The following is an 18,231-nucleotide window of genomic DNA, read 5'->3' as shown; positions in this document are numbered from 1 at the left end:
CGTTTTCTCTGTCAAGCGTGATCTAATCCGACCTACTGCACACAAATAACCTGGGCTTGGGTGATGAAATACCTAACAATTATCTGTTCAGAATGATTAATATGGACTCCACTTGCTGTGGGCTTTCTTGTATGTGTGGATGATAGAGATTAGAGTGGGCCAGGAGCCCAGAGGTCCTCCACTGTGTCCTAAACAGCCATGACTGCAACCTGGCTTGGATAATGGACTGCTTCTGCTTGCCAGAACTTTGGTCTGTAAAAGTGTGTTGAGACCATGTTGTTAAATGCACATTAAACTGAAATAACCTAGAAATGAGAAAATTGACTTATTATCTACTTAGGAAGGCATAGAGGTCTACTAAAGAGATTAGGGTTGGCGCTGTCTCAGAAGCAATTGGACACACACCTGCGGAGGACAGAACAGCATGATTTAATGATCCACAACACCTTCACGCTCTAAAAATGTCTAACCACTGACATTGTCCTGGCTCGGGTGGATACTCTATACCGTACATAACACATGTGGCCTGACACAGTATAAATTAGGTAACTTCAGAAAAACAGGGAGGTCTGCGAGATGCTTGCTAAGGCAGTCAGTTTCAAAGCCAAGACAATAGCCTCAGTTCTCCTCTGACCCGAACTGACACGCTCAGGACCCGGCTAAGGTGATTTTATAATCTGGCAAATCGGAATCGATTTCTATTATCGCATCAGGGTGAGAGCATTGATTGCCGGCGATGGGGTTCAACACGGGCACAGAAGTCCCCGAAGGTCCATCTGCTTTTCACTGTCTGGCTCGATCAGAGCAGAAGACGTTTATAGGAACATATCCTCACAGACACGAAGACCTGAGAGCACACACGGACTCGGGTCTGCTGGATGCAACATGCCGCAGCGTTAGATCGCCATTTCATTATCTCCTCAGCCCGAGACAGAGAGAACTGCCTCCCGCTAAGTGGTCTCTTCCCAACAGAACAAGACCTCAGGCACGTACACGGTGCACACTCGGAGCTGCTGACTCCATCGCAAAGGTATGCGGCCAAGGCGAGGAGGAAAAAATACAGGAAAAAAATAAAGAGTTAGATAATACAAATAAGACCACTCTCAAATTAATGGGAAGAATGTGTGTGGACAATGGGGAAAAGGGGAAAAAAAATGAAATGAAATTTTGACTGGAACTTGACGTGGGAAGAGATTACCATAAGGACGGAGTGGAATATTGCCCAGCGGTTTTCTTCCCTTAACAACGTGTTAATGTTTCTGTGAATCAATTCAGACACCGCAGGCAGAGAGAAAATGACTGACGGACCGACTGAACCTCCTCTGCTCTGTGACTAAGACGTGGGCCAGCCCGGAGTACATTCAACTCGTCTATCTAGTCTGTTGGTCCATCTGTCTGTTAGTCTGTGGTCACCGCCACAACAGCTGTCTGGAAAGACGGGGACGCTGAGGTGATAATCCAAAAAAATTATATGAGCAGAAGTGGGAACAGATGAAGTGTTAGTGGTACTGGTGGTAAAAGTGTGTGTGTGTGTGTGTGTGTGTGTGGACGTAGAGCCCGAGAGTGTGGAGACAGGGGCGATGACCTGGCGGATAATAAGGCTGCGCCTAAACTGGATGGCTACAGGAACCGACATGCACCGATCAGCCATAACATTATGATCACTGGCAGTAGAAGTAAATAACACTGACCATCTTGGTACATTTCAGTGTTCTAACTGAACTTTTGGACCTGGCATTTGTGTGGATGTTACTTGTACCACCCACCTAGATCAGACCAGACACCCCCACCCTATAGCAATGACACTCCTTGATGGATGCACACACAAAAATGGCTAGGAACAACTCAAAAAACATGAGAAACAAGACAAGGTGTTGACCTGGCCTTCAAATTCACTAGTATCCATGGGTGGGATGATCCACAGAGGCCCCTCCCCTCACCCCACATCACCTATACAATATTAGTAAGGTAGTCATAATGTTATGCCTGATCGACGCGTGACAAAAATAAAGGGTTTCATCTGTACATGCAGCATGTAGCAGATGTAGTCATACCTGCATCTGTAGTGGTCGATGTTGAAGCTCCCAACTTTACACTTGATCTTTGTATAAACATCCTGGACATCTACAGATGCACTCAGGTCTTCTAGTTCACCGATGACACATATGTCTAACAGAAACACACACACACAAAAGTAATTTTAATATTGTTGCAGTTGAAGATCATGACGTGAAACACAGTGGAAGGACCTAAACCGACTCCGAAGCTCAATTAGTTTGGATTAATGCGAATGCTGTTTTTTTGCTTTTTTGCTTCAGTGTGCCGTATGACCACCCCTGTACTTGGCAAACAGGCAGCAGTGCTGCAGTTGAATTCCAAGAGAGGAAATGTGTGCGGACTGTGGGTGTATGTGTGAATTGCATATCTGTGACCGAAGACCTGCACTGCAGCCAATCCTGTCCAGGTGTTGCCTTTGTAGTTCTGTCCAGTTGCTGTCCAGTGTATTTGAAGGTGGACGAGTGTTACGCTGATTAAGGTTGAAAGTTAAGTACACACAACTAAGCAGACACACACACACACACACACCAGACGAATGAGTAAACCCTTACCTACTTTGCATGAGGATGCCTGGTTGTATTTCTGAGTTTTGTTTGTATTTCAGAGCGCAAAGCTTTTTCTCTAATGAATCTGTTACACAACCCTCAGTCCATCATAATGAGGAGGGAGAGGCTGAATGCGCGCTCAGTATACACAACGTCGAACATCGTGTCGACTCTGCTGTTTGCGTAGGTTGCTTGTGCGTGCCTCTGTGCACCTTGTGTGCAAACAAACCCACCAACTGCAGGCGAAGTGAGTAAGCTTCATAGGAAGACTGATTAAATTTGTACTGAACCGAGCATGTGAGCTTAACTGTTGGGTCTCTCATTGTTTCCACTGAGAAAGTCCCACAATCACAGACCAGCTTGGGAAAATGGACTTCATGCGTTTGAAACTGTGGTTGTTGTTGTACCGTTTTCTTTCAGTGATTCTCAGGATTGAGGAGGGTTGGTAATAACTTATTAATAATGAAACACAAGGCCTGTCAGCTTTAGCGTGGATACAGTGTGGAAAAAAAAAAAAAAAAAAAATCTCATAAACTCATAGTCTCCGACACAGCGCTGAAATTGATGTATGAATTTTCTAAACCTATAAGAGCACTGGAAACGCTTAGTCGCTTCGTCTTACATGGTTCATCTTAAAAAAGAAAGCGCAGCACTGATTTGTGCCTTAAGCAGGGCTTCTGAAGGCTCATGTTTGAATTTCTACCTCTGATCTTCCAACACATAATGGCATAACATTACAGCCGAGAACCAATACGTCTGGAATGGACGTTTTTCCATTTCTCTGGAAAGACAAGAATCTTATTTCCTTTGCAGTAGAAAAACACATTACATCACAGCAGATTGTCTGCAGTCATATATATAAATATATATATACGTGGCTCGCTTACCTCCAGGAATGCATTTGAGATATTCTGCGTCTGATAAATTGCGCAATTCTTGTTTTCAATAAAATGCTTAATGTGTTGCATACAGAAAATCTGGTGGTAAGTTAATCTCTCAACTCAGATGGCACATATTAAGGCCAAATCCAAAGTAATGCCTAGTTAGGATGTCTTTAAGTCAAACCATCTCTGTGAGGTTCTCCAAAACATTCCACTTCCACTATTAAAGACCTTAAGCTGGGCGATCTGGTTGGCAGATGCTAAATATTACAGCCACCAATTAAAGGTAAATCTAGCCTTTCATCGCCTCAGTAAATCTAAAGGGGACAAGAGGCGGTTCGCTTGGGATTCATCACCCATTTATTTATTTGTCTTTTCCCTCCATCCCTCCCTCTCTCCAGCTGCCTTTCCCCTCTGAGTGTTTAACATCTGACTGAGAAAAGAGGAGGAGGGAGCGAGGGAGGGAGGGGGGGTGATCACTTTAAGTGTTGATACAGCAAGACTGTAAAACCCCGAACATGTTCTGCACTGTTTCACGCTGCAAATGTACAAATTTGCATTAAGAAGTCCTCTGCTTTTTATCTCACGGTTTACTACGTTGTCTTAATGTTTAACATAGATCTCAAATTTAATTTACTATGAACAAGTGCCGTGGACTGTTTATTTGTTCACAGTGCGCTGTCAATGACCGCGCCATCTACGCTGTTATTTTTTAATCTTTCCATTTGTGCTGCAGCAACATAAGCACGGACAGATATATGTGTTTGGAGCAAAAAAAAAATAACTAACTTGATATGCCAAAGTCGTGGAGCAAAGAGTTCACAGAAAGTGAAATTAATTCAGTTAGGAAAAGAGGGGGCGGTAAATATTATGTCGAGATTTGGCTACCTGTCTTTTTGGCAGCTGGCTCGGGAGCAAACAGTTTAACTGTGACCTTGGGTAACATCCACTGCATCCAAAGACTGACTTTCCCACTGGTTCCACCGATGCTGTTTGTCTTCTGCTCCAGAGTCACTGTGTCAGCGAATGGACCATCGTCTCCGGCAGGCACAGAGTCACCCTAGGGACAAACACAGACCGTAAGGTAAGACTGTAACCAAGTCTCAATCACAATCGGTCATTACTGCTTCACAACATACACTCACCAGACACTTTATTAGGTACACCTGTTCAATTACTTATTAATACACATAGCTAATCAGGCAATCACATGGCTGCAATTCAATGCATTTATTCATGTAGAGGTGATCGAGACAACTTGCTGAAGTTCAAACCGAGCATCAGAATGAGGAAGAAAGGGGATTTAAGGGACTTTGAATGTGGTATGGTTGTTGGTGCTGGCACGTACAATCATCTCTAGGGTTTACAGAGAACGGTCCAAAGAGGAAGAGAAAATATCCAGTGTGGACAAAAATGCCTTGTTGATTTGAGAGGTCAGCAGAGAACGGGCAGACTCGTTGGAGATGTCAGAAACTCAAATAACCACTCGTTACAACCAAGGAAAGAAGAATACCATCTCTGAACGCACAACACGTCGAAGCTTGAAGAAGATGGGCTACAGCAGCAGAAGACCACACCGAATGCTACTCCTGTCAGCTAAGAACAGGAAACTGAGACTACAGTTCACACAGTCTCACCAACACTGGACAATAGAAGACTGGAAAAACGTTGCCTGGTCTGACGAGTCTCGATTTCAGCTGTGACATTCGGATGGTAGGGTCAGAATTTGGTGTAAACAACGTGAAAACATGGATCCATCCTGCCTTTTATCAGCGGTTCAAGCTGGTGGTGGTGGTGTAATGATGTGGGGGATATTTTCTTGGCCCTTTAGTACAAACTGAGCATGGTTTAAATGCCACAGTCTACCTGAGTATTGTTACTGACCATGTCCATCCCTTTATGACCACAGTGGACCATCTTCTGACGGCTACTTCCAGCAGGATAATGCACCATGTCACAAAGCTCATATCATCTCAAACTGGTTTCTTGAACATGATAATGAGTTCACTGTACTCCAATGGCCTCCACAGTCACCAGATCTCAATCCAATAAAGAACCTTTGGGATGTGGTGGAACGAGTGATTCTCATCATAGATGTTCAGCCGACAAATCTGCAGCAACTGTGTGATGCTATCATGTCAATTTGGACCAAAATCTCTGAGGAATGTTTCCAACACCTTGTTAAGTATGCCAAAAAGAGGGTCGAACCTTTACTAGCACGGTGTACCTAATAAAGTGGCCAGCGACTGTATATTCGGTTAAAGGGCACAACAGGTAAATAGATCAAAACTATTTAGCTGTGCATCCACAAATACAACATTTACCTTAATATTCTGATGTTGGGAGAACTGTTTGTGTATCTTCTTGTGTCCATGTGTTTGGTGAATGTGTATGTTTGAAAGTGCTGTAGCCATAACAAAGCATCCAGCAGCTATCGAGCCTTTTGGTGCACGGATGACCTCATTGTCTGGTAAGCAGAACTCCACGCAGAACAGAGCAATGTGGGGGGGGGAGGGAACAGGACAATTGCGCAAAGCTGTCACTGGTGTTAACCCCAAACTAAGCCACCAGCACCCACATGGCCTCCTTTCGCTGAAGTGCGCCAGGACACACACGTCTTGCAGCTTGGGAGAGAACGGGAATTGAAGACCGGAGGTGGGGGGCGAAGCGGAGAGGAAGGCAGGATGCGGTAGAGGAGGCTGCCTTCTGTGAGCTCTCAGCTCATTACTCGGGGTTTGGCAGAGCAATGAAGATGACAGCACTGGGGACAGTTTTTTATTTTTCTCTTCCTGGCAAAATCTGTTTTCCAAACATATATCTGTGCGGCCGACTCGGAAAGTGAAAAGCTTGCAAACAAACAATATGGCAATTTGCAGCTCTGGCATCGCGGGGTTTTCGCTTTTTCCACAACTGCTCCCTTCGCAGTGTGGTAATGACAGATTGTGTCATGGTTATCAAGCTTGGCTGTAGTTGGTGAGGAGGTTATCAACCATCTCAATTAGAAACCCCACAGCTGCTAGGCTGATTACAGTGTCTCAAAGAGGATCCAGATGAGGAAACTATGTCCCCTTTCCACAGCTGGGGGGAAGGGAGGGAGGGGAGGGAAGAGGGCCCCACACTAATTTGCAAATTTAATTTAATCACACAGTTGAGGGTGGCTGACAGCAGAGCACAATAACACGAGATGACAATAATAAAAATAAATTAAGGATTATGCCGATTCAAAAATAGATTTGTACGGGGGGCCACTATGAACTGATGAGAAGCATGTGCTCCATATATTGGCTCGCAGAATGAGAAAAGTCGAGGAATGCAGAAAAAGCACAGGCACTGGGAACTTGGCTGGGGGAAGATCTTACATTGTATTATTATATCAAATAGCTATATGTATATACGATGGGCTACGTACCAGCTAAAATGATAAACTTAAATACTGCAAATTCAAACGTAGTGTCATTATGTGTCTCCACGGGAACCAAACAGTAAAGGTAGATGTGTGTGTGTGTGTGTGTGTATAATACGTGCACGTGTGTCTATCTTTCCATATGTGTCACAATAATGATGGTGACTGGCAGTGAGTAATATGAGCCCAGTAGTAATGGGGTTCAGTCAGTCTCAATGAGAGATATTCTAATGTCAACTGCCATTTGGGGACTAATTATTGTTGAGATGGAGTCAAAACATAACAGCCTGTGTGTGTGCATGTGTGTGTGTGTGTATATGCGTGTGTGTGTGTGTGTGTGTGGTTAGAACTGTTTAGTTTACAGTTCTGGCCAGTCAGTAGGATTAGGCTCTGTAATGTCATGTGTGGAAACAGGAGCCAGCCGCTGGCGCTGTGGGAAGCTCAGACCACTGTGTACTGCAGCGTGGTTACGCTGGAGCATCGGACACCCGACTCCTTCTTCCCAGCCAGAACCACTGCTGTCACTTTAAAAATCTCATTCACATGCAAACAGATTTTTATAAGGCACTCGGAACAGGAAAAAAAATAAAAAAGTAAAAAAAATATGAGTATTTCTCTGCCATTCTGGCATTTTGGCGGACTTCGTGAGAGCACGAAACGAGAACTTCAAAACAGACGGGACCAAAAAAAGAAATAAGAGATGGTCAAAGGAGGTTTGAAGATCACGGAGCATGTCAGTATTAAAATATGCCTGCTTTTTAAAGCAAATAAAGTGAAATAAATTGTGAAAAAGAACGGTTTATTTTAAATGTTTTTTCAGAGAATTTCTAAAGAGGATACTCTCAAGTAGAAACATCATTCGTCAAAGCTGAAGGTTATATTTTTATCAGTCTCCCGACTAGATAGTGCGGTTTTTCGGTGGAGGTTGGTCCTGCCACTTTTTCGGAGCTGCCAGATCGGGGCCCCAAACAATCACACACACTGAAAGAGGGAGCTATTTTCCCACACCTCCACAAGCCAAGTTGTAAAGTATACAGTTTAATTCCTGGGCCTCTGTGCTATAAACGGGCTGAGGATCCGGGTTTATTTTCTCTGCAGAGTTTGTCTTTGCTCATCAGAGAGACCCAAACATTGGAAGACAACAGCAGGCTGGGAAGTGTCAGAGAAAGATGGCGAAAAAGACGGATTATGAAAGAAAAATGCTAAGACAGGAGGGTTGAGGGACAGGTGGAAAGATGTCAGACAAAGAAGGAAAGACAAATGAGGTGGCATGAAGGTTCAGGAGAGAAGGAGATGTGGGTTTTTTATTGTGTTTTAAGTCGGGGCTGGTGCTGCCGGCCAGGCTTTCGTCAGGTGAGGCAGGAATGTATTTCAAGGTATGGTCAAGTCCACAAATCGGTGTCAAATGTCGGGCGGATTAGTTTCGCGAGAGAATCTTGTGAAGTTGGGATCAACATGAAAAGAGAAGACAAATAAAAGGTGTGATGAATAGAAGGGTGTGAAGGCACACGGGACAAAGGGGAAGAAAGAAGAGAAAGACCGAAGGGAAACCACTTCTGTAGAAATACTGCATGTCATCAATTAATTATTACACGTTTAAAAAAAAAAAAAAAAGAAACAGAAACAAAAGAAAAATGCTTTGATATAATAGCTGAGCGGAGAGGGGGGACGTAGGGCAGATATTTTTGGCGGCGTGACGTGGACGCAGCTAAAGAAGAGGGCGGGGTTGCGGGGTATTTGGGGAGAGACTGTTGCCACTACTGCTGAGACTTATCATAACAGCTCCCACATTCTTGCTCAACCACCCAGCTTCCCAGAGGACTAAACACTTCTACCAGTGTTTGTACTTAGGTAAACAGTGACAAGTGGGCTGTCAGTGGCCAACGTGGCCTCGTTACAGACTCACTGTACCATAGGTCCTCCGCTGCCACACTGAACGACTGTCACTTCAGTGGGTCCGCAAATGACGCAAGAACACACGCGCGGGCTGATCGCAAATGCAGACGCGCACGCACATATGAAACACTCTTTTCATGATCGCTTTTTTTTATTATTTTTTTTTTATTGCTTCTCAGGGCGGTGTGATGGTCGTGCTGTGATCCCAGGTTCCCCCGCCATGCGGTCGAAACCCATTACGCCCTGGGTTAGTTACCGCAGCTTAACAACGCAAACACTCATCAACACCATCATTTTGACCATCACACAAAAAAGCCTCAGGATTAAAGTCTGGAGGCAATAAGACCTTCATCTTTTCTTTGTTTCTGCAACTGTACGAGGCAGGAGAAACAACTTCTGACACAGTAACTGAACCTGGGATGAGAATCACCTTGGCACAAAAAGAAAATAACATTTATTAAAAGCAGTGGCTGCAATTTATCCATCGGCTTTGCAAATGTCTGCATACACTGCCACTCTGCATATTTCACGCTCTATTTTATCTGAGCAAAAAAATGTAAATACAACTTATTGTTTTTCCCAAATTAAAACGCAGGTTTATATTCAATCATGTTTCGGCCTATCAGCAGTATCTGCTCCGGCTAAGAGAAACACCAGCACTGATGAGATTTTTCCAGCTTTGAAAATCCTTCCCAAACAAAGCAAATTTTTTTTTTTTGGACAAATCGCACGTGTTACCACTGACTCAGCTACTCATAACAATAAAAAAAAAAAAACAATATTTGCACTTAAAACCATAAATCAGCACCAGAATTATATATACAACAATGGCTTAAAGAGCATGAGTTACTGGATGATTCATAGCACCTTAGATGAAAAAAAAATATATGGGTGTTGGCAGGGTGTAGGTTTTCAGTCTCGTATTAATCAAGAAGCAGAACATGAAAGGAGAATTACTGGGAAAACAGACTGACAATAGCAAGAATGTTCAAAAGCTACAGATAATGTGCTGTGTAATATAGTAGAAGTGAACACTTTCAACACAAGTGTAAATAAAGTCCTGTTCCATGACGCATTGGTGGTAAGTGATTTACAAGTTTGTCCACCGTGCAGATAATTTCTATAATTCATGAAAACACCTAACTGACCAAACGATCTGCGCACGAAGCGAAGGGGGGGGGGAATACCAACCTCGGTAGGGGAGCCAAAATCTGCAGAGGGGCTGCAGGTGCTGGTGTCAGGCAGGGCGGTGCCGGCGCTGCTGCGCACCGGAGAAGATGGAGCGGCCCCGGCCGGGGGGTCCTGGGGGACGCTGGAGGTTTGACGCAGGATGCCATGTCTCTGGAGACGAGCCCACGTGGAGCTCCAGCTGAGGAGGAGCTCGTACAGCAGCTGAACCTGGAGAGTGACCGGAGGCAGAAAACGGGATATTGGATTATTCGGTTATATAAGGGAAAAGCTACAATGTCTTAAAACACATTTGTGCAGTCGCTTCGTCTTTGCACGCAGGAGAAGTAAACAAAAGCTGATCATGGCGACTCCGCTGAATACTCCTTCAATAGTATACTGTTCCCACTGAGTGCCTTAATAGATAACCCTAACACACCACAAGCAGTCTTCATATTTGGAACCAGATTCAAATGCATCTTTGCCAAGGTCTGACTCAAACAGCTGCTCCGGGGAGTTCTCATGTACTTCTGACTTCTGGGGCCATTACCATGATTTGGCTTGGCAGCTTTGTAGTTATGTGACACTAAACCTAGTTAAGGTTATGAGAGAGTGAAAGAAAGAGAGAAATCGACCACCATACGTTCTTTTAACTGTCACACTTAACACACTTTTAGACGTTATGCTCGATGACGTAACCGATGTAAAAAGCTGCGTTCCCATTCGGTGGGTTACTATTTGAAAGGCGCAGCGTGCTTATACACACGCTTCACTGTACGCATTTGTTATCCATAACAACAAAACCTCCAAAGAAACACCCACAGAGGAAAGTTGTGTCATCAATTTCCCCTGAAAAACTCACCACGATTAGGAAAAACTGAAGGCTTAGCGTCAAGTGTTCTCAGCTATTTATCATGTGTTCACATTAAAAGAGGCCTTGGCTTTAAACAACAACAAAATCCAAAACAAGAGTGGAAAACATGAGAGGAAAGCAGGGGAATGTGATGTGATGCTTTCGGTTATTCGTGCATTCACCCGGTGTTTTTTAGGAGGGAGAAGGAAAGAAAGGGAGAAAACCGGCGCAGTTTCACAGTGAGCTAATTTCTGGATTTCAAATGCTTCGCATCTGCAGCCAGCTAAACCCCCCCCCTCCACCCCCACCCCCCCACCACCACCACCACCACCACTGAGGATGCCTCACACTTAAAGGTGCACAGACACATGAGCACAAAAGTGGATTTCTCAACTCCAAACACATTTTGTACTTTTCTACGACCCGCTCGCACACATGAACACATTGCAGGGAGGCCCTCCACAAATAAGCATAAATCAAATTAAAAGCTGCACAATACATAACAGCTGGGCCATTTCAAACATGTCCAGGAAGCTGCAAACGCCGATCCAGCCGCCGTCCAGGGACGGGGGCCCAACAGCTGCTTGCCATACCCGAACCAAACTGCACCGTCGGCAGGGGAGGTGCGGCACCACGCTCCCTTCTCTGAGAATTCGGGACCTGGAAGTCCAACCAAGCACAACAAGGCCTACTGCACTCAGCAGATGAGGTGGAGGAAGAGCGTGAATAATTGCGAACAGAAGAGAAAGGGGACAGGGTGTGGACAGTAAGACTGATATGATATGAAAAACGAAGGACGTGCTCTCTCCTTTAGAGTTCAACTTATTCCTGATGTCATTACAAGTTGTTTTTTTTTTTTTTTTCTTCTAATCCCTCGATCACCGCTCTTCAGATTTCATTTCGTCCATCCGTCTCCTTCACGTCCTTCTCGTGGTACTTCCGAAACGGCAGGGTCAGCTCGTTCAGCTCAGCTACTGCTGCAGTGGGGCAGGCTGGGCCACAAACACGCTTACTCAACTCACGATGCAGATGCCATATTTCATGAGTCGGGAGAAGCGAACAGAACATTTGGAAGGCCGGGTCCTCCAAAGACCTGTCATCTGCAGATCAAACGGCCTGCGAGGCTGCAGTAGTACAAACTGGAGACCGAACAGAGGCATCCGAAACCATTCATAAAAACACACAGATGGAGAAGGACAGGGGAGCGTGCTGATGGGGAGCGCTTGTGTGTTTTGATTTAAGCACAGTTTATATAGTAGTTTCATAACAACACAATGTGTGGTAGCGCTGTGCGCTCGCTGAAATGCCATACAATTATGTGTCAAAGATTAAGCTAAACAGTTGTTGTATATGCGCGCGCTGAGGGTCCGATAGGACGACGTCACGTCGGACACTTGATACGTGTAACAGGAACGCGCGCAGTCGCTAGAAAACATAAAATAATTAAATTCTCTGAAACCAGAACTTAAAATGACTCGAGTGTGTGGTCTGCTCTGTCACTTTTCACCTCGGGGTGGACTGAAAGCGTATTTCTGCCACTCAGTTTTTAAGCACGCAGTATAAATTAGGCCTCTATTTCAGTTTATCTATTTGTACTTACTGCTCACTTCCTCATCGCCGTTTTCGTGCGCGCTCAGACACACTTACCTCACCTCCTGTCTTTCATGCAGATGGACCGTTGGCAGTTCCTTAGCTAATTGCTAACTTTAAAAATGTAACAATACTAGCTCGAAGCTTGACTGTTTAACCCCGACTTTCTAAAAATACCTTTGTTTGCGCTATGAAGCAATTCATCACATGTAATGGAAAATCTGATTTGATGTCACAAAAATGCGGTTGAGAGGCCAGGGGATGTTAAGAGACCAGGCATTTTGGTTTTTCTGTGTTTACTTTAAATGTATTAATGTCTCAAAATCAGCCCAAAATCACACAATAATTTACTGATTATGACATTTTAGATGTAACCCCACCCTGCAAAGCCCCTGCCGTGGGGGGCGGAGGGGAGGTTATTAGCGTGCAGCTACGGCGCAGAGCTGACATCCCCCACGTATACATTCTCACAAGCGGCAATGGCTGCATGTAGTGTGAGGTCTCTTTTGTTATGGAGAGGGCGGGGTTTCTCTGGCAGCAGTTCTTAAGGAGCTGCCGCGCGACTCCAAATTGCACCAGCTTATTGCCCCCCTCGAGTCACAAATGCAGACGAAAGAAAGGAGGGAAAGAGGGAAGGGGAACAGATGGGACGAGAAGAGAAGAGAAGAGAAGAGAAGAGAAGAGAAGAGAAGAGAAGAGAAGAGAAGAGAAGAGAAGAGAAGAGAAGAGAAGAGAAGAGAAGAGAAGAGAAGAGAAGAGAAGAACCAATAATGCCTCCTCATATAATCGCACTAAGTCTTCCCAGCTTTGCCAGATATAGGCACTTCAATTGAACGGGAGAACAGAGAGAAAAGAAAGCAAGAAAAGAAACTTTTCCTCTCAATAAACGGCCGGTCCTCCTCGTCTCTGGGAAAGTTTTCCCCACCATCAGATTAAGGCCCTTTTTCATTTGTTTTCTGGTACCAATTCCCCCCAATATCACCATGGCTCATCACTGTGGTCGGAGACGTTTAACAGTGCGACCACTCAAAAGGTTGCCCCAATTAAGTGTTTACAGGAGGACCTAATTCAATACGGCTAATTCAATTGCAAAGAAACAAAACATGTGTAATGGTACATGCAGATGTGATTAGAGCGAAATGAAAAAAAAAAAAAAAAAAAAACGCGGGGACCTAAACTAGGAGACAAGCATGTTCCATTTCCAATCTGCCCGCATTCATCAGCCTCTCGCTAAACCACAACAACACAACCGCGAGACAAAAATGATGAGTCCAGTACATCCACACTGTTCTTCACTTAGATCTCTAAATATTTGACCAAAACAAACAAGGCAACACTCTTGTGTTTATTCTACCATTTTCATGAAAATTACACGAGGTAAGAAGATGAGGCAGTTTGTTTACTAGAGTCAATCTATATCAGAAAATCGCGCAGAGCCAAGATCGTCCCTGGCAGGGGTTGTGTGTTCGTATTTCAGGAACGTTTACGAGGAGATGATTTGTATAAATACACATGTAATTCTAATGACTACTTTGTGAATGTCAGGGCTGTCTGGCTGACCTGAGGGTTGGAGCACTTGACGTGGACCGGCTGCAGATCGACGTGGAGGCAGACAACAAAGGAGTTCCTTCCTTCAGAGCAGCTCTGCAGCTTGTGAGACGTGACGGCCAGTGTGGAGGTGCACCCCATGGGCTCCAGCAGGCTCAGGCTTTGCTGCTGCCCCAGCAACGTGTATATGCTGAACTGGCTCAGGCTTATTGTCCATGGGAAGGCATCGCCTGGTGGTAAACGTGGGAGAGATTAAAACAAGGTTGTTTGAGGATGTAATCTACAGTTTGTGATTTTAATAATTAAACAATAACAATGAATAACTATTTAAAGTGTCTCAGGGTGCTTTACAGAACCCAGAGTCTGTAGGAAAGCAAAGGGCACAAGGCAAGTAATTGTGAGATTGAGAAAGTTCAGTAGAAAAACACAAAAGGTGCAAAACACTGCAACACAATGGCTACATATAAGTATACATCTATATATAGTATATATCTTTTAAAAGATTCTGAACACTCCCATATTTCTTTCTTTTTTTATTGAAATGTAATGCAGTTTAACCCTTTAAGGCCTAAACATCCGCCCACAGATTTAAAAAAAAGCTGCCATTACGGTAATGATGACGCATCGCTGCTGTTGGCTGCAGGTTGGGGAGCGATGGCGGGGAGACCCAGGTTGTTAGGAGGAATCGTTGGTAAAAATGACCCTAACCCTATACTCTTGAGATGCACCTATACACTGGTAAGCACATCTTCCCAGTCTTCAGCCACATGTTGAATTTTGTCTATAGCGCAGTTTACTGTGAGTTACGGTAATTGAAAAACTGTGAGCTTTAATGGATCGCCGGCTTTCCCTTCGGTTTTAAAGGTTTAATGTCTCATTTTACTCTGAAATGAAAACATAGACTAAATAAACAACTGAAGAAAAAATCATGGAATCGATATATAACCCAAAATATATTCAAAACTTTCAACTCATCAAAGTAACCATCTTTGGCTGATTCAACATGTGAACACACTTGTGGGAGTTCCTCCCAGTTTTGTTGCAGAAGTTCCCAGAAATGTGTGCATGTTTTCAAGCTTTCCATCTTGTTTTTATCCTGAGGTAGTTCTGGTAAAGCTTGGACTAAAGTTTTGTGTCATTGTCTCGCTGTAGGATGAAAGTCCTGAGACTGATTCTAAGACACTTCATAAAACAAGTTTGTAGGAACCCACCTCAATTTAAACCTTTCCAACAAATCTGGGTAACAAGAGACGGATCGTACCACAGCCTCCGACTTGTAAAAATCAAAGTTTGTGTACACGGGTTGAGAAAGCTTTTTAGAAAACATGTTTTATATAGAGTCTATCGTCCTACAAAAACAACATGTTAAATGAGGGTGTATTTTAAATGTGTGGGTCTGCAAGAAGACACCGCAAGACTATTAACCGGCTGGCTCCGGTGGAAGCATCACTTGTTTGCGACAAGCACATGGCCATGAGGAGGTACGTTTCCCATGCACAGTGGGCCGCTTGCTTTGATCCGGTGTATTGAAAATGAGGGCTGAAGAGCTTTTCAAAGGGCAGGAATGAAATACTAAAAGCGCGGGTTGTTAATTTTCACTGCAACACTGACAAGGCAGCTGATGTCACTGTTTTTGCTGTCGTTTTGCTCTCTCCTCCGGTTTTAAAATCTGTGGGCCTAGTGCTGATGTCACTGAGAAGTTGAGAGGAAAAAAGAAACAAAAAAAAAGGAGGGTGCCCCCCCCCCCTTCTTCTTTTTTAAGAGAAAACACTCTTCAACCCTCTAAGTGTTGCCTGTGTCAACTCTACCAGGTGTGCGCACCACATGTGTAAGATCTATCTCTCAAAGTCGCTTTACTTAAGTTTGTTTGTCTTTTGTCATGGTAAATGAGTAGTAGTGGGTCAAAGGTTTGCTCAGTGTTGAAAAGGCCATAATGATGATGAATTCACATTATATAGGCTATTACTTTTATGGAACCATTTATTTTAATTATTAATAAAAGAGATTTCAAAACCTAAGTAGTTAAGTCAACATTTTTCTATCCGCTGGAATTTAGTTTCCAAGATTTCCCATTTTTAACCGGTGCACCTATCAGCATCATTGTTTAAACTTTCAAATCCATCTTTTTGACATCAGGCCCTTTCGGTGTTGTCGCTGTGTGTCTGTTTGTCTCCAAGCAATTCAATCATGCTAATTAAGGCTTAGATTTCATTAAATGTAGCGTGAAAACATACCTTCCTCCAAGATGGGCTTCGAGACCACAAAGGGGAGCTCCTGCTGTGGCTCCATGTACTTGTGCCCGGCGCTCATGACGCTTATCTGGGGAAGGCAGACCACCAGAGTCCCGGGCATGGAAGCCTGGTTGTGGTACCAGCTACGCACGGTGCCGGGAATGTCACCGCAGATGATGGTGCCCGGAGACGGGAGGCTGTCGTTGGGCAGGAAAACGCAGCATGACTGCAGCTCCAGCTGGAAAAGGAGAGAAAAATAACTTGATCATTGACCACACACCTGTCTGAGCTTCCCCAAATTATTTTCAGTGAACTGTCCAAGTGTTTGCATGGAGCCAGTGTTAAAAGGACTTGGACCGCAATGGAAAGGACCTAAGAAAAAGCATGCCCAAAAAGCAGGGTGTTGCTGGAAAACACTGAACGTACTAATAAAACTTTCCTTAATTTGAAAAGGGGAAACTGTCCACCCCACATTTACACATGCAGTTTCACTTGATGTTCATGGTTAACTAAACTAGTTATAAAGAACATCATGAGCTAACTTTATTCAAATACACAGATCAACCACATCATCAAAAACCACTCACAGGGGAAGTGAATGACATTGAGCATATCATTACAATGTTCTGCTAGGAAACTTCCATTGCGCTTCCCAGGACCTGCCATTCTCGCGGATGTTACTTAGACATGTATTGCCCACCTAAATATTGCAGCAACCCAGCCACGCCGCCTCCCATTGGCAACGGCAACAGACCTGATGACAGTGGCCTTTCCCAGCCACAAGGAACAGAATAACGCAACACGACAAATAGGCCAAAATGTCGACGCAGCCTCCAAACTCACCAGATCCCAACCCGATCCAGCATCTGTGGGATGTGCTGGAAAAAGCCTGATTCACAGAGGCTGCACCCCGCCACCCACAACTCTTTCTATGAAAACATCTAATTTCCAGACACTGGAGGACACCCCCATATGCCTGAATGTCTATAACTCAATGAGTCAGAGCTGATCGGCAGTAAGAGGGGGATGGGGTGGGAGGGCTGGGAGATATGACCGAAAATGTACACTCACCAACCACCTTTCTAGTAAAAGATTAGATCACCTTTGGCTTCAGATCTGCTTTAATTCTTCGAAACATTCCTGAGAGATTCTGGTCCATAATAGACATGATAGCATCACACAGTTGCTGCAGATTTGTCGGCTGAACATCTATGATGAGAATCTCCTGTTCCACCACATCCCAAAGGTTCTTTATTGGATTGAGATGTGGTGACTGTGGAGGCCATTGGAGTACAGTGAACTCATTATCATGTTCAAGAAACCAGTTTGAGGTGATATGAGCTTTGTGACATGGTGCATTATCCTGCTGGAAGTAGCCGTCAGAAGATGGTCCACTGTGGTCATAAAGGGATGGACATGGTCAGCAACAATACTCAGGTAGGCTGTGGTATTTAAACCATGCTCAGTTTGTACTAAGGGGCCAAGAAAATATCCCCCACATCATTACACGACCACCACCAGCTTGAACCGCTGATACAAGGCAGGGTGGATCCATACTTTCATGTTGTTTACGCCAAATTCTGACCCTGTCATCCAAATGATGCAGCTGAAATTGAGAGTTTTTAAAGTCTTCTATTGTCCAACTTTGGTGAGGCTGTGTGAACTGTATCTTCTTCAAGGTTGGACGTGTTGTGCGTTCAGAAATGGTATTCTTCATTCCTTGGTTGTAACGAGTGGTTATTTGAGTTACTGTTGCCTTTCTATCATCTCCAACCAGTCTGCTCATTCTCCTCTGACCTCTCATGTCAACAACTGTCGCTCACTGGACATTTCCTCTTTTTCGGACCGTTCTCTGTAAACCCTAGAGATGGTTGTGTGTGAAAATCCCAGTAGAACAGCGGTTTCTAAAATACTCAGACCAGCCGGTCTGGCGCCAACAACCATACCACTTTCAAAGTCATTTTCTTCCCCATTCTGATGCTCGGTTTGAACTTCAGCAAGTTGTCTTCATCACCTCTACATGAATAAATGCATTGAATTGCAGCCATGTGATTTGCTG

General features: G+C 44.3%; 1 protein-coding gene across 5 annotated transcripts in view; it reads right to left on the bottom strand.

Moving 5' to 3' along the window:
* LOC125016930 (vacuolar protein sorting-associated protein 13B-like) overlaps positions 1–18,231 on the bottom strand; it is a 302,660-nt gene that overhangs the window by 138,786 nt on the left and 145,643 nt on the right. For all 5 annotated transcript variants that reach the window (XM_047599702.1, XM_047599699.1, XM_047599703.1 and 2 more), the window contains exons 23-27: positions 16,176–16,410; positions 13,954–14,171; positions 9,975–10,181; positions 4,373–4,544; positions 2,055–2,169 (exon numbers count right to left, since the gene is read on the bottom strand). In XM_047599702.1, the coding sequence (XP_047455658.1) occupies positions 2,055–2,169; positions 4,373–4,544; positions 9,975–10,181; positions 13,954–14,171; positions 16,176–16,410 (947 nt within the window). The remainder of the gene's footprint in view (positions 1–2,054; positions 2,170–4,372; positions 4,545–9,974; positions 10,182–13,953; positions 14,172–16,175; positions 16,411–18,231) is intronic.

Source organism: Mugil cephalus, chromosome 11 (assembly GCF_022458985.1).
Source record: "Mugil cephalus isolate CIBA_MC_2020 chromosome 11, CIBA_Mcephalus_1.1, whole genome shotgun sequence".
NCBI lineage: Eukaryota > Metazoa > Chordata > Actinopteri > Mugiliformes > Mugilidae > Mugil > Mugil cephalus.
The sequence above is the reverse complement of the archived record's forward strand: the minus strand, read 5'-3'. Positions and strand labels throughout refer to the sequence as shown.